Genomic DNA, 27,122 nt, shown 5'->3' on the forward strand with positions numbered 1-27,122 from the left:
AGTTATCCTACTTCTTGGTATATGTCCAAAAGATCTAAAATCAGCAAACTATAATGATGCAGTTCCTTCAATATTTAATAGCACAATTCACAATAGTTGAATTATGGAATCAACACAGATGCCTATCAACAAACAAATGCATTAAGAAGCTGGTATATATACACAATGGAGCTCTATTCAGCCATAATGAAGAATAAAATTATGGCATTTGTTAGTAAATGGATGAAAATGGAGAATACCATGCTAAGTGAAATAAGCCAGACCCAGAAATTTAAAAGTAGAATGTTTTCTATCGTATGTGGAATTTACAGTAAAATAAATGAAAGAAGGAGGAAAGACTGGGATATCATGAAGATATGAGGAAGATCAATAGTGTAGAAGATGATCTAGGGACTAAGAGGAGGAACAGAAAAGGTGAGGAAATGCAGAATGAATTCCTAAAACATCATGCTCTGTGCATATATAAATATACTGCAGAGAATTTTACGTTTATGTATAAGTAAAAAGAACCAACCAAAAATTAATAAAGCCAGGCATGGTGGCGCATGCCTGGAATTCCAGAGGCATGGGAAGCTGAGGCAGGAGGATTATGAGCTCAAAGCCAGCCTCAGCAACAGTGAAGTACTCAGCAACTCAGTGACACCTTGTCTGTAAATAAAATACAAAATAGGGCTGGGGATGTGATTGAGTGCCCCTGGGTTCAATCCCCAGTACCAAATAAATAAAGAAGTGTAAGGAAACCTAATAGCATTGAAGAAGGAGAAGTAAGAGGGAGACAAGAAGGAGGAAATGGGGGATATTGTAACTGAAACTGAATTCCACACGTTTATGATTTTGTTGGGATGAACCCAACTACTATGTATATTATAATGCTTTAATAAAAATAAATTGTTATTTATAGTGCTATTATTTAAATACCCATTAGATTTTGTTTCAATACAGAATTCTAAACTTATATGTAATCATTTTCCTAATTAGTTCTTATTTTTTTAGTCATACAATTACACTAAAAAGCAGCTATACTTTTGAATCCTCTTTCTAAATGTTTAAATATCATATTTCATTTTCAAGTCTAATTACACACTGACTAGTATTTCCAGTAAAATATTTAATAAAAGTAGTCCTTGTAGACACCCCTTTCCCATTTCTGAGCAATAATTTTGTAACTTATGCATTTTATAAGATTATATTTAATACCATGTTTTTAGAAATGCCAGGTGTGTTGTTTAATTGAGGGCACTATAATTGAAGAAAACACATTTGAAATTATTACAATTTATTGTGAAAGAACATCAATGTCTACAGCTATGTCTCCAAGAGTACTGTCATTACAGTGCTAAACTCAAGTCAGACATATGCTAACTCAGTCTCATTAGTTTTAGTTATTTTCCTTTTAGCCCACCCTTGTCTAAAATGAGCTTCAGACCAATTTTAACTTTTCAGGAGAGAACTTTTTGATTTCTAGAAAAATTATGAAGTACATCTACATATGGTTTCCTAGTTTAATACATACAAGAGAAAACAGGGGGGCAACAAAAATGTATTCTAGAGTATATACAACATTTATATTATGTAATATAAAATCCAAATTATTAAATATGGGAAGATAGGAAAATGTTAGCCATTCTTATGAAGTGTTCAACTTCATGGTAAAGCAGATTATCAGATAAAGATAATATTCAAACTAATTTCAATGCTTCAAGGAAAGTAAAATGTTCAAAACTAATAAAAAGGAAATATTAGCAGAGAAATAGAAAATGTAAAAACGTATTAAATGGAAATATTATCAGAAATAAAAAATTAACAGGCTTAATAGCAGAGTACAGATGTCAGAGGAAAATTGACTTAATTAATCAATAGGAGTAATTATGCAATCCAAAATTCAGAGGAAAAAAGAATGACAAAAATAGATAGATAGATAGATAGATAGAGGCCAGAAATGTGTAGTAACACCAAAACTTCTACAAAGACTAATATTCCAGAAAGAAGTATGAAGCAGAAAAACATATTTAAAAAGATAAATGGCTAAAAAGTTCCTCATCTTCGTGTAAGATATAAAATTATAGGCTTATGGAGCTCAGTAGAACCCTTAATAGAGTAAATTTGTAGAAAGCAAGCCCTAGGCATAGTACAGGTAAACTACTGAAAATGGAAGATATATAAATAATAAAATAAAATAATATAAAATAATAATAAAATAAAATAATACATAAAAATTGTGTGAAAACAACCAGAGGAAAAATGACACATCATATACAGAGAAAGCAAAATTAAAACCACTTAAGATTCTTCATTCAGAAAGTATGGGAGCTATAAAATGGTGGAAAGCCTTTATAGTGCTCGTCACTTTGAAAACAATGCAAAACCCATACACACATAAACACACAAAGTCAGCTCAAAAATGTAAATCTAGCAAAACAGTCTTCAAGAATGAAGGAAAAGAACAGGCAATTTTCAGATTAAGGAAGTTAAATGGATTTGTTTCTACCTGATCTACATGAAATGCTAAATAATTTTCCAGAACAAATTAAAATGATAATCAAAATTAAAAGGCTATTTTTCCTTTAATTGAAAATGCACATGACTATTTAATGCACTAGTTATAACAATATATTTAGGTATAATGTATGGTAACTAGAGCATGAAGGGCAGTGGGAGAAAGATAAATAGATCTATATAGTTATAAGAGTACTATATTTTTGTTAAGTGTTCCAGTATTAGCTCTTACACATTTTGAGTATTTAAGGAATTATACTTGTAATTCTGGGAGCCGGCAATAAAAAAATGGAGGATAAAATGCTTATATGTAAATTATAGTGAAATTCTGATAAAAATATTCAAGTAATCCAAAAGAAGGCAGAAAAGGAGAAAACAGACAAAATCAACAGGAAAGAACCAACAGAAGATAATAAATCTAAACATTCTCGCACTAAGACTAGATAAAAGCAGAAGACCCAATTATATGCTCTCTACAGAAGACCTAAAAAAAAAAAAAAACTAAAAACAAGACCTTAAGATATATGAATTAAAAAAAGGTAGAATTAAAGTTAGAAATAGGCAATTCTGTAATAATATGAGGAAATTTTAATACCAGAGTCTCAGAAATTGGTAGCACTAGACAACCATCAGTAAAATCAGAGAGAATCTGATAAATGTAATCAACCACCTTTATCTGTAAGTCTAAAAAATAAATAAATAAACATAAATGAACAGAATTATATGGAAAATACATCATATCACCTCTTTCAAAATTTAAATACAAAACTAAAAATTAGTAAAGATTTAAACCATGCAAAATACAATTTCAAATTTGACCTTTATATAACAGTTAAGAAATGTATATTCTTCTCAAGCACATTTGTAATGTTATGGTAACTGTTTAGGCACTAATGATAAAACAAAGCTCAGCAAATTTTGTAGAATTAATATCATAACAGGATGGCAGTTTAGTGGGAAGTGGAGGTTCTCACAGCCCTGTGACTTGGGATATAATAAACAATGTGTTAAATGGGGATAAAAAACACTTTTTATGCATACTCAATATTGAGTATTCATAGATCCATAGATAATCAATATTGGACAGAAAGTCTTGAATGCTGGAAAAACTGGAATACACCAGACAAGGCTAAGGAGCAGATTAGGAGCTGAGCTGGGGCAGGGTGGTGGGTGGAATACAAGATTTGAAAAGATCTACAAGTGCTGTAATTTTTGGCTTGGGGAACCCCAGGATCTGGCAGGCAGCCCTGGGTGAACCCAGAGGCTATTCAGCCAAACATACTAGTATGCAAAAAGGCATGGCCAGCCAGCTGCCCACAGTGAACACCAAATACCTCCAAGTAAAAGTGGTGCAAACTCAAACCAGGTGCTTAGATCTGTGAATTCAAGGCCAAAACCTGCAGATGAATCCAGCAGACCAACCGGGAGATCTAAAGTGAGCCCAGAGAATTAGGAGAATCTCTGGCACAGATATTTTCTGGCAATGAAGCCATTTTGCTTGGGCACATTACAAACCAGGCCAAAGGAAGCCTGTATCCCTTTGCTCACTCCACTGAAGCAAGAACACTAGCAGGGAGAAGAGGAATGGGCTGGGGTGCAGAAACAGACAAAACTCAGTGCTCCTCAACTGATTTGCTTGGGGCTAAAACAGACTCAAAAAAGCTAGAGAAAGCTTCCCACAAACAATGCATTGAATCCATGAGCAGGAACAGCAGCAGGGGGAAGATAAACAGGGCAGGGGAGAGAAAATAGAAAAGCTCAGTGCTTAATCAGCCTTGTCAGGGGGTAATTCTGATCAGAGAGGTCAGAGCAAGCTGGAGTCCCACTCTTGCCTTCCACTGACCCAGCAGCCCACAGCAAACAGAACCAGTGACAGGGAGAAACTGAATGGAAGGGAGTGTCTGAGTTTAACGCTTGAAAACCCCTGTTGAGAAGTCCCCCTAAAACCTCAGCATCCCCCCCAAAACAACTGGTGAAGGACCAACTCCCTCTTCCCACAGGTGGTGCTCTAGGAATGCTGTGGGATACAGACCCAGAAGCAAGTTGAAAACTGCGTCATAAAATACACCTAGGGAAAAACTAGACCAAATCCATTCCCTGGGGAGCTTCACTGACAACAACACAGATCTAAAGACATTATTCAGGTAATCAAGCTGCCAACATCTTCCACAGCTTCTCACACCATCCTGCTGTGAAGAACTGAAAAGCAGTTTGACACAGAAAATGAACATAAAAACAATGAAAAAACTTTCATTAACTATTTTGCTGTTTTGTTTTTGTTTTTGTTAAGTTTTGGTTTGTTTTTTAAATGTGTACTCATTGACAAATGATGGACATTTATGCATTTGTACATATATTCTTGTTTCTGTTGTTTTGCTTTGTTTTTAGCTTGTAGCATCCCCTTATGAAGGATATGGAAAATGACAACCCCCCAAAACTCTCTGATCTGGAGGAAGATGGAGGAGGAAGGCAACCATTAATCCTCTTCCAATAAATCCTTTGCCAGTAACAATGGGCCCCTAGGGAAAAAAAGCAAATTTTTATCCTTTCCCAGATTCATCCCCAACATCTACCAAATGCAAACATGCATCCCTTCCCAACCACAATGGGTCCTGAAGGGAGGAGGTGGACACTGAAACCTGGCCCTGGACTTTTACCCTTTCCACTGCTGATGAGTCCTGGAAGTTGAAAAACAAATAGTGAAGCTCTGGGAAACAATGAAATCCAGAGAAAGAAGGTAAGCAGTGAAAACTGAGTTCTGAGCTTTTCCCAGTGACAATGAGTTCCAGGCCTTTTACAACTTTTTTCCTGACTGCAAAACACATCTGCCTCAGTCTCCAATGATACTTAATCCACCATCATTGTGTCCCATAAAACTCAAACCCCTTCTGTAACTGATGGCCATTTTCATACCTTCTAGTGCCTGATTGGTGCTGCTGTTGAATAAAGGAAAGCTTGTTGATCCATTTGAGTTCTGCTTCGGCCCAGTTATTTGTGTTTTCATAAAGATGCCAATTGACTTCCTATTGACTATTTCACAACTATTTTCCTTTGTTTTTACTTTTCTCTTTTTTCTTGCCAACAGCCAAACTCTACTGCTCTTTCTTTCACTCTTCCTTTAAGTTTTACACTTCTATTCTTTTTCTTTAATTATTGTTATTTGGGCTTTTGTTTTGTTTTATGTTCTTGTCTCTTAAAAATACACCCTACATTGCCTCTGCATAAACCTCACCCAGTTCTAAAATCTACAAACCTTTTTCTACTGCCCCCTTTTCTTCTTCCTTTCCTCTTACTCTATCTTCAACAGGAAATATAGACATACTCCTATATCCTATTTTGTTTCTCATTTCTACCATTTTATTTTAAGACTGATATTATTCATAGAACAATAATTTTTATTTCTTTTTTCTCTCACTTATCAATTTCCCTCAACTCTCTTTCTTTTCCTCTGCCAACCTCTAACGTTCTCTCTTCCCCCTTTAACTTTTTACCTCTAATTTTGCATCTCTTCCCTCATAATCATCACACTCTACATCACTTCTATTATACCCCTAGCCATCATGTGAAATTGTAAATCCTTATGTAAACTTACTGTTTTCACCACGGACAAGAACTATTTCAACAGAAAAGCAGAATTATAGACAACACAAACTAATAAACATTTATATGCTGTAGGGAGGGTCTCAAATGGCTATAGTTGGTCTCCCTTTCTGAGGCTTCTGATGGGCTATGTTTGTAGGGTGTAGTCAAGGTTATAAACATCTGAATCAGCATATGTAGTCAAGATCATAAACATTTGCTTGTGAGTATGTGTGCGCTGATTTAACCTGTTGCCTATGGAAAGGACTCAGGGGACAAAATGGAACTGGCTGGGGGCTGAGGTGGAGCTGGCAGCTGGCTAGAGGCCTCCAAATAAAGCATGCCTACTAGCCCAATTGCATCTTGCACCTCCTTCAACCTGTGGGATCCTGAATCTGTTTCCTGGGTTTGAGCCTCCACCCTGACACATGGTAAATATAAAAGTATCAAATATTCAATCACCCAAAAGAATTAATAGAAGTTAAATTTTGATGATATATCGAATTAAGTATAAATTGAATACATCATAATACATTTTTACATATAAAAGGTATGTGAATTTGGGGGAGGGATGAAGGGAATATGGAAATATCACAGAAGCAAACAGTCAATTCTAAGTTGCATGTATAGCACATACCTATCCAAGGTTTCCATGTCAACCTCTAAAAAAAGCATTTTTAAGTAAGTGTATAAATGTAATGTAATCTCTAAGTAAAGCAGTTAGGTTAATGTGGCAATAATTTAAGGCTTTGCATATAGAGCCTACAACTGTGGCACAAAAAATGGTAGATTGATGGAACATGAAATAATATGACCTATGGATCACCTATTATAGAAAACATACCACTACTTTCTAAATGTCATATAATAATAAATACTCAGAAAATTCACAATAGTGTGTGTTTGATTAACTGTTATGTTTTGACCTTTCTATGATTACAAATAATCAATGGTATGAAGTAGACATGGAATTCAGATCATCACCAATAATATCTGAAATAATTTGGTCATCCCAATTATTGATATTTAGACATCTGAATTTTTTTATTCTCAGGTACAGCTCAATATAAATATTTATATAGGATCTAAATATCCATTTATGAAAGATAATAAAATATAATTAAAACCACAGTCTTCCTAATTAAGTGTAATCAAATGGAAGGAACAGAAGTAAGTGGAAGAATCTATAAATCAGTGCACAATGAAGTTGTATATGGATTAAGTCAGAAAGTCAGATCTATATAATACCATTCTTTTACTTACTCTTCACCTCTTGAAACTGGCCTTATTTCCTGCATTATCTCTTCTGAGATATATCAATCATCCATTATCAAATTTTTTGTTGGGCCAGTCTCTGTGTAAGTATGACTCACAAAGTAAAAACATGGGTAAGAGTGAAACACAGAAACTTGGGGAATATCATGTGGGAATCTGTAGAAAGTATGGAGATATTTAGAACCAGAAACCACATCATGTTAACTTTTTTTTAACCAAACACATAATACCACTCCTCCAATTTCAAGTCAAGACACTATATCTCCAGTATTTATTTTGAAAGCAAACATCTTACCATGTGGAATTGTGGTCTGGAAAGGACGACTTGGACTTTTCAGGTTCCATAAGGTCAAGCTACCGTCTGAATGGCTGCACATGAACTGTTTGCCCTCATGATGCCAATCAATTGAATGAATTGCCTAATAACAATTAAAAACAAGTAGGAAGAGGATGAATAGATATATCATTTTATATTTCAAAAGAAAAATTTGGACATAAAATTACTGTACTAATAAACATGTAAGAAACACTTTTTTTCTCCTGACCTAGATCAGCCCATCTTTGGCTTCAACACTCTACTAACTTACAAAAAGGTTACTAAAATGCATCTCCTAAGTTAAAGAAAATTTAAATAAAATTTTTAATATCATTAAATACCAGAGTGTTTTTGGAAATCCTATGTCCTATGGATCTTATGTATCCTATTCCCATATAATGGGATGCTTATTTGAAAAACCGTTTGCATAAAAGTAAAAGTAATATCAGAGAAAACATTTGGCAATTGTTTGGGGGGGGATTGGCTTACTTCACTTAGCATTATATTCTCTAATTCCATCCACTTACCTGCAAATGCCATGATTTTATTCTCTTTTATTGCTGAGTAATAAGGAGGCTGATTCATAGTGAGGTAGGGAGGGGGAACATGGGAGGAATAGATGAATTCTAGATAGGGTAAAGAGGTGGGAGGGAAAAGGAGGGGGCATGGGGTTAGAAATGATGGTGGAATGATATGGACATCATTATCCAAAGTACATATATGAAGAAACAAATGGTGTGAATATGCTTTGTATATATCCAGAAAACAAACAAACAAACAAAAGTAAAAGCAAGATTGTCAGAAAATAATTTCTTGGAAAATAGAGGCTTAATTCCACTCAAAGTAGTCTAAAAAGTCATTAAAGAACTTCTAAGGTTCCAGACCCCATGGTAAGCATTTTTATACATTATCTCATTTAATCCTTCAGAATACATATCAAATTTCTCAATTCTTTATAGTAAACCACACAACTCAAAGGCAGGATTCTCTAATAACAAAACCCATATTTTCAATCATTGCATTGCATTGCTGTTAGTACAAACTATTTAAATTCACTTAAAGCAAGCGGTTTTTTTTAAATTTTAAGGTTTACTCTGCTCTTTTGATTAAAAGCAATTATTCCATTTTCCTAAAATGTTTTAATCCAGTACTAATAGTATCTTATATAAAGTACGTTTTCAAGAAATATCTATTGAATGAATAAATAATTAATGTCACACACAATTCCAAATATTTGGTATTTTTTTTAAATTAATAAATTATCAGGACTTGGATAATGTGCTTAAGTACAATGACAGAAACTCTAGTAGACAAAAAAAGCAGAACAAATGTATACAACATTTTTATCCTTACAGAAATTTCAAAAGGGAAGATGAATATAGATGAATAGTAATCATAACTCATTTGGACTTTTTTTTTTCTGTATCACTGTACTATGCTTCTTGTTTTCATTGGTTGTTCAAAACATTACTTAATACACACATATAGATAAATACATATAACTATATATTTATAAAGTTACCTATATATTAAAGTTATAAACAGTAAGTATTATTACAGTTACAGATAACTGATGGTTAGAATAATCATTAAATATATTATATAGGAAATAAGGTATGAGTTGTGAATCAAAAGATAATTGAGGGGGCTGGAGTTGTAGCTCAGATGTAGATCATTTGCCTCACAAGAGTGAAGCACTGGGTTTGATCCTAGCATCACATAAAAACAAATAAAGGCATTGAGTCCATATATAACTAAAACAAAAAATTTAAAAATTAATATTTGATGGAATGGTAAGGACACCTTGAAATTCTGGACTTGTGTTTTCTCCTACACTGGCCTTCATTATTATGCAGAGAATACTTCTTTTTCTGCCAGTCTCCAGAAGAAGGAAAACATTCTTCACTGTCTTCCCCTCTGCTTTTTTATTCTCCCTTCTATAGGTGGTATGGGTGAAATGTTATTCTTTTGTGTCACCTCCATATTAACTTTGATGAACCTCAATCAATTTACATTTCTTGAAGCTTGCTTTGGTCACCAAAGTTGGGGGATGCAGAGAAAGCATTCCTTACCCTAAACCTTCATCATATTCCACTGAATTTCTATCCACTGGAGAGGACAGATGTAAAAATTATAGCCATGACAAAGCCAAAGTAAATAAGTGCTTTAAATGAAGTATAATTATGTAGAAAAGAATAGGCTTATATAATCAGCTTGTTAGAGATTAGTATGACAAATAATGCATAAAAGAAAAACTGGCATGTGAACTGATTCAATCTTTATTTATTTGATCATACCCTACTCTTTTATTTAAAAAATACACTTAAAGAGTTTATTAACAGTCAAATATAATACAACTATTCAAGAAAATAGTTTTAAATATACTAACAGAATTTGAAAGATAAAACACTACTTATATTTGGTCAACTCAGTGGCTGTGACTATTTCTTTAACATGGAAAAGAAAAAGAAAAAAAAATGAAACCCCAAAGTTAAGGTAATAATCTATAAAAAGAAAATATATAGTTTTTTTCCAGGAATTGAAAGATTTTCCTCATGTCAAGTTCTCCATGAGTGATTATTTTTAAAATATAGACTTAATGGAACAAAAATTGATAGCTATTTATTTCTGATAACAATCTTAGATTTCTAAAATATCAAAATTCACTAATGATTATTCAAAAAGCCAGCCAGACAGTCCAAATAGCTTTCTAGTACATAAGAAATTAATGGAATTTTGATATTCAGATGCCAAGAAGAGAGTTCATGATAAGGAATGGTAGTAGTAGTAAGACTTGGAGATAAGAAATATGGTATGTTAGGAGATAGAAAGGGACATGTCTGAAATATGATGAGTGTAGAAGGATATAGTAAATTAAATGTAAAAGCACTCCAGCCCAAACTCTCATGTCAAGTAATACAGAATTCATTGAAAAGGGACTCACTTAAAGGTTCTGAGGTAGAGAATTGCATGATTTTACTATTCTTTAAAATGTTAATCTTATTAGAGAAGGATATATTGAAAAGGTAAGATTATCAAAAGAAAGATGATTAGTTTTATCCAGGCAAAAAATAACAACATAGACTAGGACATTGGATGTGAAAATGAGAAAACAGAGGAAATAAATGAGGCAATATAAAGATAAAATCAAATGACTACAAAAGTTGATAGCATTAGATATACTTCATTTATTTTATTTTAATTTTCATTATTTTTTCTCTCTCACTTATCCATTTCCTTCAATTCTTTCTCTTCTTTCCTCCACTAACAGGTAACCTCTAATGTTCTCTCTTCCACTCTTTCTTTAATTTTTTTTACCTCCATTTTTGTTCTTATTCCCTCATAATCATTACATACTTCAACACTTCTATTAAACCCTTGGTCACCACATGAAATTGTAAACCCTTGTGTAAACTGATTTCAACGTGGGTAATAACTAATCATATAATTTCTCAGTATTATAACAACATTTCTCAGTATTATAACATTGAGCTATTTGGTTTAATGCTGTAAATTATTCTCACTGGTTGTTGTTACTGTCTGTCTCCCCCTAAACTGCAAGATACAGGAAACCCTCAGGGACACTATAATTCCACAAGGTAGAAACCCTAATGCTTCAAAATCAACTGTTAAATGGGTAGACATACAAACAACACAAAAAAAGCAAGGGTATAAATTGCCTCCAACAAACCAAAATACATCAAAAACAGAATCCATTGACACCATAGTGGAAGAAATGTCAGAGAAGGAATTTAGAATGTACATAGTTAAACTGATATTCAAGGTAAAGGATGATGTAAGGGAGCAATTACAGGTAACAAAGATAACTTCAATAAAGAGATTCTGAAGAAAACAAACAGAAATGCACAAAATGAAGGAATCAATAAATCAAATAAAAAACTCAATTGGAAACTATCACTGGAACAGTAGACCACCTGGAAGACAGAGTCTTAGGCAGTGAAGACAAATATATAATCCTGAAATAAAGTTGAGCATGCAGGAAAAATGTTAAAAAGATCATGAACAGAATTTCCAAACAATGTGGGATAACATGAAAAGCCCAAACTTCAAAATTTATTGGAATACACAAAGTCACAGAGATACAAACCAAAAGAATGCATCATCTTTTCAATGAAATAATGTCTGAAAATTTCCCAAACCTTAAGAATGAAGTGGAAAATCAAATACTGGAAGTTTACAGGACCCCAAACATACAAAATCACAACAGACCCACACTAAGGCACATTATTTTGAAAATGCCTAATATAGAGAATAAGGATAGAATTCTAAAGGTTGTCAGATATAAAACTCAAGTGACATTCAAGGGAAAACCAATTCAGTTCTCTGTTGATTTTTCAATCCAGACACTTAAAGCAAGGAGGTCATGGAATAATATATGCCAAGCTCTGAAAGAAAATGGATATCAACCAAGAATAACATACCCTGCAAACTAAGCTTCAGATTTGACATTGAAATAAAAACCTTCTATGATAAACAAAAGTTAAAAGAATTTACAATCAGAAAGCTTGCACTACAAAACATTCTCAACAAAATATTTCATGAAGAAGAAATCAAAAATAAAAATGAAATCCAGAAAAGAGTAACTATACTAGAAGTATAGTCAATCAAAAAAGAAGCTATTTCAAATTAAAAACCAGTAAGAATTCAAAATGACGGGGAATAAGAATAATTTCTCAATAATATTAAATGTAAATTACCTGTACACATCAAAAGACATAGACTGGCAGACTAGATTAAAAAACAAAACTCAACAATATGCTCTTCCAAGAGACTCACCTCATAGCCAAACACATCTATAGACAGAAGGTGAGAGGATGGGAAAAAACATCACAATCACACGGATCTTGCAAACAAGCATGGGTTTCTATCCTCATATATGATCAAGTGGACTTTAGGTAAAAATTAATCAGAAGGGAAAAAGAAGGCCATTTCATACTCCTTTAGGGAACTACACATTAACAAGATGTAACAATCATGAATATTTTTTTTCCAAACAATGATGCATCTGCATACATAAAACAAACCCTTCAAAAATCCAAGAATCAAATAGATCACAAAACAATAATACTGGGTGACTTCAACATACCTCTCTCACCAATCAATAGATATTCACATCAAAAACTAAAAAAAGAAGCCATAAAACTAAAAAGTATAATTAATAATTTAGACTAAACAGACATATAGAATATTTCATCCATCAATGAATGAATATACTTTCCTTTCAGCAGCACATGGAACATTCTCTAAAATAGACTTTACTTAGTCCACAAAGCAACTCTTAGCAAATACAAAAAAAAAAATAGAGATAATACCTTGCATTCTATCAGATCATAATGGAATGAAATTAGAAATTAATGATAAAATTAAAAAAATAGAAGCTACACTTACACCTGTAGACTAAATAATAAATTCTTGGATGACCAATGGATAGCTGAAGAAATCAGGGATAAAATAAAAAATACTTAGAGGTAAATGAGAATGGCGAAACAACGTATCAAAATCTCTGGGACACTATGAAGGCAGTTCTAAGAGGAAAGTTCATTGAATTGTGCTCATTCACTAAAAGAACCCAAAATCACCAAATAAATAACCTAACTTTATATCTCAAAGCCCTATAAATAGAAGAATAAACCAGCACCCAAAGTAGTATAAGACAGGAAATAATAAAAATCAGAGCTGAAATTAACGAAATTGAAAATTTTTAAAAAGTCAAAAAATTGTTGAAATAAAAAAGTTGATTCTTTTAAAAAATAAACAAGATTGATAAAACTTTTAAAAAGCTAACAAAGAAAAAGAGAGAACACAAATTACTAAAATTAGTGATGAAAAAGGAAATATCACCATAAACATCACTGAAATAAAAATGATAATCAGAAGTTACATTCAAAGTCTATGCTCCAATACAATAGAAAGTCTTGAAGACACTGACAAATTTCTAGGAACATATGAACTACCCAAATTGAATCAAGGGGACACAGAAAAATTTAACAGATAATTTTTTTTAAATATATTTTTTAGTTGTAGTTAGACACAATACTTTGATTTTATTTATTTATTTATTTATTTTTAATGTGGTGCTGAGGATAGAACCTAGCGCCTCGCACATGCTAGGTGAGCACTCTACCACTGAGCTACAACCCCAGCCCCAAACAGATCAATTTCAAGCAATGAAATTGAAGATGCTATCAGAAGCCTACCAACCAAGGAAAGCCCAGGACCAGATTAATTCTCAGCCAAGTTCTGTAAGACTTTCAAAGAAGAACTTACACCAATACTCCTCAAATTATTCAATGGAGTCAAAACAGAGAGAACCATTCCAAACTCATCCAACCCTGATCATCACCCTGATACCAAAACCAGACAAAGACACATCAAGGAAAGAAAACTTTGGACCGATATCCCTAATTAATTTTGATGTAAAATTTCTCAATAAAACAGTAGCAAAAATTGCATACAAAAACAAATTTTAAAAGACAGTGTACCATAACCAAGTGGGCTTCATTCCAGGGATGCAAGTTTTAATAGACTTAAAGACAAGAATCACATGATTATCTCAATAGATGCAAAAAAAAAAAAAAAAAAGCATTCAACAAAATCCAGCATCCATGTATGCTCAAAACACTAGAAAAACTATGGTAGGGGAACATACCTCAATATTGTAAGAGCTATATATCTTTTTTTAAAAAATATTTATTTATTTTTTTTTTAGTTTTCGGCGGACACATCTTTGTTTGTATGTGGTGCTGAGGATTGAACCCGGGCTGCACGCGTGCCAGGCGAGCGCGCTGCCGCTTGAGCCACATCCCCAGCCCTATATATCTTAAACCCAAGGCTAACATCATTCCAAATGAAGAAAACCTCAAAGCATTCCTACTCAAAAACCGGAACAAGACAGGGATGCCCTCTTTTACCACTCCTATTCAACATAGTCCTTGAAACCCTAGCCAGAGCAATCAGTCAAAAGAAAGAAATTAAATGGATATTAATAGGAAAAGAAGAGCTCAAACTATCCCTACTTGTCCATCACATGATTCTGTATTTAAAAGTTCCAAAAAACTCTATCAAAAAGCTTCTAGAACTCACAATGAATTCAGCAAAGTAGCAGGGTTTAAAATCTACACCAATAAATGAATTACATTTCTATACACCAAAGATATATCAGCTGAAAGAGAAATCAGGAAAACTATCCCATTCACAATAGCCTCAAAAAAAATAAATAAAATATTTGAGAGTCTTCTGACAAAAGAAGAGAAAGACATCTATAATGAAAATGAAAGAAAACTAAAGAAAAAAGTTGAAGAAAGGCCTCAGAAAATGGAAAATTTCCCATGTTACTAGATAAGCCGCATTAATATTATCAAAATGGCCATATTACCAAAGCACTATGCAGATTTCATGTAATTCCTAGTAAAATTCCAATGACATTCTACACAGAAATGGAAAAACAATCATAAAATTCATTTGGAAAAATAAGAAAGCCAGAATAGCCAAAGCAATCCTTAGCGCAAAAACTGATGCAGGAGGCATCACAATACCAGACCTTAAATTATACTACTGAGCTATAGTAACTAAAACAGCATGGTATTGGCACAAAAACAGACATGAAGACCAATGGAACAGAATAGAAGACACATAAATACAGTTATCTCAGCCTAGACAAAGGCACTATAAATGTACATTGGAGAAAAGATAACCTCTTCAACAAAGGGTGCTGGGTAAACTGGAAGTCCATGTTTAATAGAATAAAATTGAATCCATATATCTCACCCTGCAGAAAACTCAACTCTAAGTGAATCAAGAACCTGGGTATTAGACCAGAGACCCGTATTAGAAGAAAAGTAGGCCCAACTCTCCAACCTATTGGCTTGGGAAACAAATTCTTCAACAAGACTCCTAAAGCTCAAGAAGTAAAATAAAAAATCAATAAATGGGATGGTATCAAACTCAAAAGCTTCTTTACAGCAAAGGAAACAATCAAGAATGTGAACAGAGATCCTACAGAATGGTAAAATATCTTTACCACCGGTACCCTCACATAAGGTATTAATTTCCAGGACTTTCAAAGAACTCAAAAACTTAACACCAGAAAAATAAATAACCCAATCAATAAAAGGGCAAAGGAGCTGAACAGATACTTCACAGAAGAAGAAATACAAATGGTCAAAAAATATAAGAAAAAATGCTCAACATCTCCACAATCAGAGAAATACAAATTAATACTACACCAAGATTCCATCTCACTTCAGTTAAAATGGCAATTATAAATACAAGTAACAATAAATGTTGGTGAGAATATGAGAAGAAAGGTATTCTCATATATTGGTGGGACAGAAAATTGGTGCAACCACTCTGGAAAGCAGTATGAAGTTTCCTTAGAAAAACTGAAATGGAACTACCATTTGACCCAGTTATCCAACTCCTTGGTCTATACACAAAAGACTTAAAAATAGCATACTACAGTGATGCAGCGACATCCATGTTTATAGCAGCTCACTCACAATAGTCAATCCATGGAAACAATCTAGGTGTCCTTCAAAGGATGAATGGATAAAGAAAATGTACATGTATATAATGAGATATTGCTCAGCCATAAAGAAGAATGAAATAATGGCATTTGTTGGTAAATGCATGGAACTGGAGAATATCATGCTAAGTGAAATAAGCCATTCTCAAAAAAACAAAGGCCAATTATTCTCTCTGACTTGTGGATACTACCCCAAAACAAGGGAGATTGGGTAGGGGAAAAATAGAAATCCATTTGATTAGACAAAACAAATGAATACATGGGATGGGGAAGAGGGGGACAGGAAAGACAGTAGAATTAATAGAACATAACTTTTCTGGCCTTGTGTCTAAATACATGACCAGGGGAAATCTGCATCATGTATAACCACAATCTGGGATCTTAAATAGAATAAGTTATATTCTATGTTGTATAATTCACCAAAATACATTCTATTTTTAATTATAATTAAAAAAATTTTTTATAAAGGATAGCTTGTAAATATCAGAGGTAAAAGTTGAAGAAAACTTCAGAAGTTATGCCATAAAATAAAGTTTATGACTGTCTTATTAAAATTACAGGACATAAAAGTATGTATGAAACAAATGATTGATTTATTGATTTATATATGTAAATCAATACTTAATTTCTAGGTAAATTAATATTATTGTACTCTACTAACTTAGGCAATACTAACACTAATTTAAAAATTCCTTTGCAAAATTACTTTTAAAAAATCATTGCATATTAATTATGAAGAATAGTGGGTTTCATCATGGCATATTTACACATGCTTATAACATAGTTATCAAATTCATTCCCCAATACTTCCCCTTAAACTCCCTTCCCTACCACTGATCTCCTGCCTCTACTGCAATAGTCTCTCTTTTTAATTCATGATGTCCTTTCTTCTTTCTTTCTTCAAGATTTCACATAAAAAAATATGAGTCTAGCTTATCTCACTTAACAAGATGCTCTCCAGTTCCATTTTCCTGCATTGATATAATTTTATTTTTCTTCACAACTAAATAAAATTACATTATGTATTTATAAAACTTTTTTATTCATTCATCTGTTGATAGACACCTAGGCTTGTTCTGTAACTTTGGTATTGTTAATTGTGCTGTGAAAAACATGGGTACAGCACTAAAGTATGCTGATTTTAATTCTTTAGGGTAAATACCAAAAAGTAGTATAGTTGGATCACTGGTAGTTCTGTTTTTAGTTTTTTTGAGGAGCCTCCAAGCTGATTTCCATAATACCTGGTAGTAATTTACATCTCCACCTATAGTGTATAAGTGTTTCTTTTTCTCATTAACCTCAACAGCATTTATTGTTATCTGTGTTCTTGATGATTGTCATTCTGATTAGAGTGCCATGGTGTCTCAGTGTAGTCTTGATTTGCATTTCCCTGATGGCTAAAAATGTTGAACAATTTTTTAAAAATTCCTGCCCATTTGTACTTCTTTTAAGTATCTATTCATTTCATTTGCCCATTCATTAAATGTTTTTTTTTTTCTTTTTGGGGGTGGGATTTGAATATTTTTAATTCTTTATATTATTCTGAATCTTAATCCTCTGTCAAAAGAGGATTTTCTGGAAAAGATATTTCCCATTCTGTAGGCTGACTCTTACCATTGTTTCCTTGGCTGTGCAGCAGTTTTTTATTAATTTAATGCCTTTCCATTTACTGATTATTATTATTTACTCAACTGGAGGACTACTATTTAGGTAGTCATTGTTTGTGCTTATACGAAGTGTTTCCGCTAAGTTTTCTTCTAGTAGTTTCAAAGCTTCTGGTATAATTCCTAGGTCTTTCATCTATTCTGAGTTAACTTTTGTACAGAGTAAGATATAGGGATCAAGTCTCATTCTAAATACAGTTAGCCAGTTTTTCAAGTACCATTTGTCAAAGAGGGTGTCTTTTCTCCAACAAGGTTTTGACACATTTATGAAGAATCAGGTGACTGTAGCTGTGTGAGTTTGTCTCTGTGTCTTGTATTCTATTTCATGGGCCCACATGTCTGTTTTTACACCAGGACCATGCTGGGTTTTAGTATGACTCTTTAGAATGATTTGAAATTGGGTATCCTCTTTGTCTAGTACGAGATAACTGTATTTATGTGCATTTGTTTCTGTGTCTTCTATTCTGTATCATTGGTCTATATGTCGTTTTGATGCCAATACCATATGAGTTTTGTTACAATGGCTCTGTAGTATAGTTTAAGGTCTGGTATTGTAATGCCTCCTGCTTCACTCTTCTTGATAAGATTTCACTGGCTATTCTGGGTCTCTTATTTTTCCAAATGAATTTCATTATTGCTTTTTCTAGTTCTATGAAGAATGTCATTGGTGTTTTAATAGGAATTGCATTAAAGCTGAATAATGCTTTTGATAATATAGTCATTTTCACAATATTAATTCTGCCTATCCAGAAAGACATGCTTTCTTTCCATTTTCTAAGAATAAAGTTATCTCATACTAGACAAGGGAGCCAAAAACATTCATTGGAGAAAATATAGCCTATTCATTCAAAAAATGCTGCTGGGAAAACTGGAAATCCATATGTAACAAAATGAAATTAAACCCCTATATCTCATCCTGCACAAATCTCAACTTGAAATGAATCAAGGACTCAAGCACTAGAATAGATACCCTGCACCTAATAGAAGAAAAAGTAGGCCAAATCTTTACTATTGTCAGCTTAGAATCTGACTTCCTTAACAAGACTCCTAATGTGCAAGAAGAAAAATAAATGGAATAGAATCAAACTAAAAAGCTTCTTCTCAGCAAAGGAAAACAATCAATAACATGAAGAAAGAGCCTCCAGAATGGGAGAGAATCTTTACCACATGTACCTCAGATACAGCATTAATCTCCAGAATACATAAAGAACTCAAAAAACTTAACACCAATAAAACCCAAATAATCTAATTGATAAGAGGGCTAAGGAACTGATCAGATATTTTACAGAAGAAATACAATTAATCAACAAACATATGAAAAATGTTCATCATCTCTAGCAATTAGAGAAATGCAAATCAAAACCACTCTAAGATTTCATCTCATTTCAGTCAAAATGACAATTACCAAGAATATGAGAAACAACAAATGTTGGCAAGGATGTGGGGGAAAAGGTACGCTCATACATTGCTGCTTGGAATAAAAATTGGCGCAACCACTCTGGAAAGCAGTATGGAGATTCTTCAGAAACCTTGGAATGGAACCACCATTTGACCCCAGCTCCCACTCCTCCATTTATACCCAAATGACTTAAAATCAGTATACTACAGTGTCTCAGCCACATGAATATTTACAGCAGCTCAATTCACAATAGTTAAACTATGGAACCAACCAAGAAGCCTTTCAACAGATGAATGGATAAAGAAAATGTGGTATATATTCACAGTAGAATATTATTCAGCCTTAAATAAGAATGAAATTTTGTCATTTGCCAGTACACGATGAAGCTTGAGACTAACATGCTAAACGAAATAAGCCAATCCCCCAAACCTAAAGCCCAAATGTTTTCTTTGATATATTGATGCTAATTCACAATGGAGCAGGAGTAGCTAGGGATAATAGAGTTACTTTGGGTTAGGCAGAGAGGAGGAAACAAGGGAAGGGGCTAGGAGGGTAGGAAGGATAGTAGAATGAATCTGACATTATTACATTATGTGCATATATGACTACACAACCTGTATGATTCTATATCATGTATAACCAGAATAATAACAAGTTATACTCCATTTATATATGATATGTCAAAGTGTATTCTACTGTCATATATAACTAACCAAAAATTTTAAAAATTGGGTATCATGATGGCTCCAGATAGTTTATTCTTCTATATGAATTTCTATATGTAATTATGTGTAAAGAATATTATTAGTATTTTGTGGGTATTGTATTGAATCTGTAGGTCGCTTTTGGTAACATGGTCTTTTAACAATAATTTGGATTGTCAATGAACATGGGAGGAATTTTCATCTTTTATATCTCCCTACATTTCTTTTTCAGTATTTCATAGTTTTCCTTGTGGAGGTCTTTTACTTGCTTGGTTAAATTTATGACTAGGTATTTTACTTTTTCTTTTTGAATCTATTGTGAATGGAATCCTTTTTCCTGATTTCTTTCTTGGTATATTCATTTTGGTATACAGAAAAGGTACTGATTTTTGTATATTGATTCTGTATTGCTACTTTGACTAATTTATTATCTCTGAAACTCTCCTGGGAGATCTGTTAAGGTCTTCTAAACATAGAATCATCTGTTCTGCAAATAGGGGTAATTATTCATATTTTCCTATTTGTATCCCTTTTATTTCCTTCTCTTGCCTACTTGTTCTGACTAAAATATCAAATATCATATTAAATGGAGGTGGTGAGAATAAATAGTCTTGTCTAATTCCTTATATTAGATGAAATGCTTTCAGTTTTCCCTCATTCAGTATGATGTCATGGCTTGGGGTTTGTCATACATAGTTTTTACTATGTTGAGATAAAAACTATGTATATATATAGTATATATACCTAATTTATTCAAGGCTTTTATTATGAAGGGTTGTGGAATTTTAAAGAAGGCTTATTCTATTATCTATTGAGATGGTCATGTGATACTTGTTCTTGGTTCTGTTTATGTGGTGTATTATGTTTATTGATTTGCATATATTGAACTATCCTTGCATCCTTAGAATGAAACTATGGTTAACATGGTATATGATCTTTTAGATTTTTTGTTGAATTATTTGCAAATATTTTATAAATGATTTTAATTTTTTCATGTGTTCTAATTAGTTATACATGACAGCCGAATGCATTTCAACTCATTGTACATAAATAGAGCACAATTTCTCATTTCTCTGGTTGTACACAATGCAGAGTCACACCATTCATGCAATCATACATGTGCATAGGGTAATTGTTGAGAGCCACAGCCAAAGGGGTCCCAGCAAACTTCCAGCTGCCAGCAAACTTCCAGCTGCCAGCTGATGATTGGCTCACAGCGGCCCCAGCAACTTCTAGCTGCCAACTGATTGGCTCCTCTGCGGTGATGCTCATTGGGCTGTTTCCCCGCCCTTTCAGACCATGGAGCTGCTCATTGGGGGACTTTTTTTGGCTCTGCCCATGCGACCCAGCCAATCGGCCTCAAGAGCAGGAGGAGTGGGGGAGGTTGAGAGGCTTGTGGGAAGCCGGTGGTGGCAGTTGGGCTCTGAAGGTTTTCCTGAGGAGCTGTTTTGTTTGGCATGTGTGGTTCTAAAAATAAAGTTCGTTTCTTTGACAAGTGGCTCCTAAATTGTGCCCAGCCAGACTGCGGCATTTGGTGGGCCACACAGGGAAGGACTGAGGGTAAGTGATAAGGTAAACTGCTCGCCCCTGAGGGCAGGGCGAGAGGATGGGTAGCCATTTTAAGATTCTTCTTTTGTTTTGCTTCACTTTTGTTTTAAGTTGCCTGTCCATGGAGATGCGTAAGATGGAAGAAAAACCGCTCACATCTGAGGAACAGATAGGGAGAAAGGATGGATGGACATTTCAGGAGGCTATTATAATGATTTTTTGTTGTTCCAATTTTGTTTCACTCTGTTTCAGTTTTGTTAGGCATTATCTTGTTGGGTTGTATTATAGGAGAAATATGGGATCAGAAATTAGTAAAAAACTAACCGAAAGAGTATTAAGTAAATTGTTAGAGGAAGGAGGCATCTCATTAAAATCAAGAGCAGTCAGGGCATACGTTGATACAATACAAAAATGTAGCCCATGGCTTTTTAAGGAGGAGTTGTTAAATATATCACAATGGAACCATCATGGTGAAGATTTAAAGAGAATAGAAAAGAAAAGCCCAGGGACTCTGCCAGTTGGCACATTGCCATTGTGGACGTTCGTATCTTGTTTGTTTAGTCCAAAGCCTTCAGTTCAGACAATGGTAGAGAAAAGAGAAGACATATTGATTCAAGTAAAAGAGAAGGTCTCTCGAGTTAGTCAGACAGAGGAAAAAATTCAAGTAAAAGAGAAGGCCTCTCAAGCTAGTCAGAAAGAGAAAGAAAATGTAAAGCAGAAAAAGCCATCGGGGGAAAGTTACAACAGGAGACTGCTACTAACACCTTTCTATCACCAGAGGGTGTAAGTGTCCAACCAACAGCACCACCTCTACAGGAGACTGCTACTAACACCTTTCTATCACCAGAGGATGTAAATGTCCAACTAACAAGGCCACCTCCATATGCTGGGAGGCCCCCAAACCCTGCAGTTGATAGTTGGGATCCTGAGACAGGATCTCAAATATTAACATGCCCTGTTTTTGAGGCAGGAGGGCAGCGAATTCACCATGCTTTAAATTTAAAAACAGTGAAGCAGCTAAAAGAGGCTGTAACAACCTATGGTCCTCAAGCACCCTTCACTGTAAGCTTGGTCGAATCCATTAACAACTTGAACATGACGCCAGCAGATTGGGTTAATATGTGTAAAGCTGTGCTAAATGGAGGACAATACCTGTTATGGAAGGTTGCCAATGAGGAATTTTGCAAGGAGATGGCTAGGCAAAATGCAGCAGCTGGTTATCCTCAGAGAAATCTAGATATGTTGTTAGGAAAGGGACCTTATGAGGATCAGCAACAACAAATTGCATATGATCCTGGTGTATATTTACAAATTGCTGTAGATGCAGTTAAGGCATGGAAGACTTTACAAGGACATGGAGGTTTACAAGGTCAATTATCTAAGGTAATACAAGGAGCTAATGAACCTTATGCTGAATTTGTAGATAGGCTCATTCAAACAGCTACCAGAGTTTTTGGGAATACAGAACAAGCAATGCCATTACTAAAACAACTGGCTTATGACCAAGCGAATCATTGGTGCAGAGAAGTCATTAGACCATGGAAACATGAAGATTTAAACACATATATTAAATTATGTAGAGACATTAATGAACAAGAGCAAGTCGTGGCAGCTACAGTAAAACAGGCTTTAGAACAAGGGCAAATCGTGGCAGCTGCAGTAAAACAGACTTTAGATGCCAGGCCAAGAACATGCTACAATTGTGAACAAACAGGATATTTTAAAAGGAATTGCCCCATAGGAGGAGGGTTTAACAAAACTAGGTATCAAAGGAGTAGAATACCGGGTATTTGCCCACGATGCCGTAGAGGGAGACATTGGGTTAGTGAATGCCGTTCTCAAACCACCACAGAGGGTACTCCATTATAAAAAAATGAACAAGGACCAGGTGTTTATCCACGATATCGTGGAGAAAGGCATTGGGCTCCGTTGCCAAAAAATGGGACGGGGGGCCCAATGCTCCGGGGCCCAAAACCACAAATATACGGAGCACTGGAGGAACCCAGCAACCCCATCAGGGTAGTGTCCAGGACACATTGTCCATCAGATCCCTCATCAGACAAACCAGAGGGAACGCAGGGTTGGACATCTGCACCTCCACCAGAGCAGTACTAACTCCAGAGATGGGAGTTCAAATCATTCCCACAGGGGTAAAAGGACCTCTTCCCAAAGGAACAGTAGGCTTATTATTGGGATACAGCTCTTCTACTCTAAAAGGACTTATGATAAGTCCTGGGGTAATTGATCCCGATTATGAAGGTGAAATAAAAATTATAGCCAGTTCTCCAAAGGGTATTATCAGGAGATAGAATAGCACAGTTACTAATAATACCCAGCCTACATGATAAATTTTCCAGTCATATACTGTAGAAAGAGGTTCCAAGGGATTAGACTCCACAGGTGTAGATTGGGCTATGCTTTCTTTAAATTTAGATTCTCACCCCATGCTAAAACTAAATATTCAAGGACATGAATTTAATGGGCTACTGGATACAGGTGCAGACCTTAGCATCATCTCTCATCAAGAATGGCCAAAACATTGGCCATTACAACAAGCCACTCAGATGCTTCGAGGCCTAGGAGTAGCGACTAATCCCCATAGAAGTGCAATGGTATTAGATTGGAAGGATCCTGAAGGATGTGAAGGAACTATACAGCCATATGTATTGGATCATCTTCCCGTAAGTTTATGGGGACGAGATGTCCTAGATCAATTAGGTTTGACATTAACAAATAACATCAACCAAAATGCACCCACTATTATGACTAGACAAGGTTTTAGGAAAGGAAAAAGATTAGAAAAACAAGAACAAGGTATAGCAGCACCAATACAAATAGATCAAGGAACGGACAGACATGGGTTGGATTTTCAGAGGGGGCAACTGAGACAATAAAAGTTACTTGGAAATCAGAAAGACCAGTATGGGTTCCTCAGTGGCCCCTGACTAAAGAAAAGATACAAGCAGCCCATGACCTGGTCAAACAACAATTAGCGGAAGGACATATACAACCTTCTGTATCTCCCCATAATACTCCCATTTTTGTCATCAAAAAGAAATCTGGTAAATGGAGATTATTGCAAGATTTAAGAGCCATTAATAATGAGATGGTTTTACGGGACCTGCTCAATTGGGGATTCCTCAATTGTCTGCTTTGCCAAAAACCTGGTATGTTTTAGTTATAGAAATTAAAGATTGTTTTTTTTCAATTCCAATTCATGCTAAAGATAGTCCACGTTTTGCATTTACTATCCCTGCACTGAATCATGAGGGTCCTGATCAGAGATATGAATGGAAAGTACTCCCTCAAGGGATGGCTAACAGCCCAACTATGTGTCAAATTTATGTTAACAAAGTAATCCAGCCACTTAGAAATCAAAATCCTGAACTACAAATATTTCACTCTATGGATGATGTATTATTAGCACACAAAGATAAAAACACATTGATAGAATGTTATGCCACACTTACAAACTTATTAAAAAATTATAATCTAGAGATAGCAATAGATAAAGTACAATTAAATTTTCCAATTAATTATCTAGGAGTTCTGTTATCCTCAACCATGGTCCGTCCACCAAAAATTCAAATACGAGTAGATCAACTCAAATCACTTAATGACTTTCAAAAGTTATTAGGAGACATAAATTGGATAAGGCCTTATCTAGGTATACCAACAGGAGAGTTGGGATCTTTATCTGATATCCTAAAAGGTCCATCAGATCCAAATTCACCCCAAATGTTAACGCCTGAAGCAAGAAAGGCATTAAAAATCATTGAAACATATATGGAAAATATGCATTTGGATAGAATTGATATAAGTTTGCCTTTATTATTTATTGTACTACCAACAAAAATATTCCTACAGGAGTATTTTGGCAAGAAGGTCCATTATTATAGATACATTTATCTTATTCTCCTAACACTATTCTTACTATGTATCCTGAGGCTGTAGGACAATTAATATTCAAAGGAACAAAAGCAGCAAAGGGAGTGTTTGGAATTTCTCCCAATAAAATTATTACTCCATATACTATGAATCAAATTGATGAGTTAGCTAATGAGTTAAATACTTGGGCAATAATCATGTGCAAATCTAATGTTTCATTTGATAACCACTTACCATCTAATCCTTTATTGTCTTTTTGGTCATTGCATCCTGTAATTTTTCCAAAAATGACAAGAAAAACACCTATCATGAATGCTCCAAATATATTCACTGATGGGTCAAATAATGGTACAGCAGCAATAGCTACACCTGATCAAACTTTTACATTTTTAGTACCCAAACAATCAGCTCAAAAGGTAGAGCTTAAGGCAGTATTACAGGCTTTTGTGATGTTTAAAGATTCTGTATTTAATTTATTTTCCGATAGTATATAGTTAATGCTATAGTATCCCTTGAAGATGCTGGTAGGATTTCCCCTTCCTCTACTGTTTTCTCTTTGCTTTCCACTATACAAAGTCTAATCTGGGACAGAAAAGATCCATTCTTTATAGGACATATCAGGGCACATACAGGATTGCCTAGAGCCCTTAGTTTAGGCAATGATTTAGCAGATAAAACTACACATGACATACATATTTTCTCTACACTAGAAGAAGCTACAAATTTTCATAAAAGGTTCCATATCAATGCTAATACTATTCAAAAGTGTTTTAAAATAACTAAGGAACAAGCTAGAGAAATAATAAAACAATGTCAAAATTGTGTGACCTTTTTACCACAAGTTAATCTTGGAGTCAATCCCAGAGGACTGATACCTAACCATATTTGGCAGATGGATGTCACACACTTGCCAGAATTTGGAAAATTAAAATATTTGCATGTTACAGTTAATACTTCTTCTGGATTTTTGATGGGCTCCCTTCATGCCAGAGAAAAAACTAAAGATGTTATAGCTCATTGCTTACAAAATTTTGCCACTGTGGGTGTTCCAAAACAGTTAAAAACAGATAATGCCCCTGGTTATACTTCTACCTCTTTTAAACAATTTTTCTCAACATTTGGCATTACTCATATAACAGGAATCCCATACAATCCACAGGGACAAGGCATAGTTGAAAGAGCTCATCAAACTATTAAAATGTACTTATTAAAGCAAAAAGAAGGAATTGGGAAGGGGTATATATTCCCCAAAGATAAACTTAAAATAACCCTTTTTACTCTAAACTTTTTAAATTTGGATTCATCAGGGCTTAGTGCTGCGGAAAGGCATATGTGTCCAAAAAATGTATATAAGCCCAAGGTACTTTGGAAGGATATTCTAACAGGACAATGGAAAGGTCCTGACCCAGTAATTGTCTGGAGTCTGTGGTCTGTTTGTATGTTTCCACAGGGAAAACAGCAGCCGATTTGGATTCCAGAGAGATTAACTAAGGTCCTGACCCAGTGACTGTCTGGAGTTGGGGGTCTGTTTATGTGTTTCCACAGGGAGAACAGCAGCCGATTTGGATTCCAGAAAGATTAACTAAAGTGATTTCTACAGACCAAAAAGAAGATGATTTGGCTCAAATCCATAACAACTGATATCCAGAACTCCAGTTTGGCTATTCTTACATCTGCAACAGAACCAGGATCCTTTTTTCAATATCTA

General features: G+C 34.4%; 1 protein-coding gene across 4 annotated transcripts in view; it reads right to left on the reverse strand.

Moving 5' to 3' along the window:
- Stxbp5l (syntaxin binding protein 5L) overlaps window positions 1-27,122 on the reverse strand; it is a 326,234-nt gene that overhangs the window by 181,011 nt on the left and 118,101 nt on the right. For all 4 annotated transcript variants that reach the window (XM_076867719.2, XM_076867717.2, XM_076867718.2 and 1 more), the window contains exon 8: window positions 7,646-7,769. In XM_076867719.2, the coding sequence (XP_076723834.2) occupies window positions 7,646-7,769 (124 nt within the window). The remainder of the gene's footprint in view (window positions 1-7,645; window positions 7,770-27,122) is intronic.

Source organism: Callospermophilus lateralis, chromosome 10 (genome assembly GCF_048772815.1).
Source record: "Callospermophilus lateralis isolate mCalLat2 chromosome 10, mCalLat2.hap1, whole genome shotgun sequence".
Taxonomy (NCBI): Eukaryota; Metazoa; Chordata; class Mammalia; order Rodentia; family Sciuridae; genus Callospermophilus; species Callospermophilus lateralis.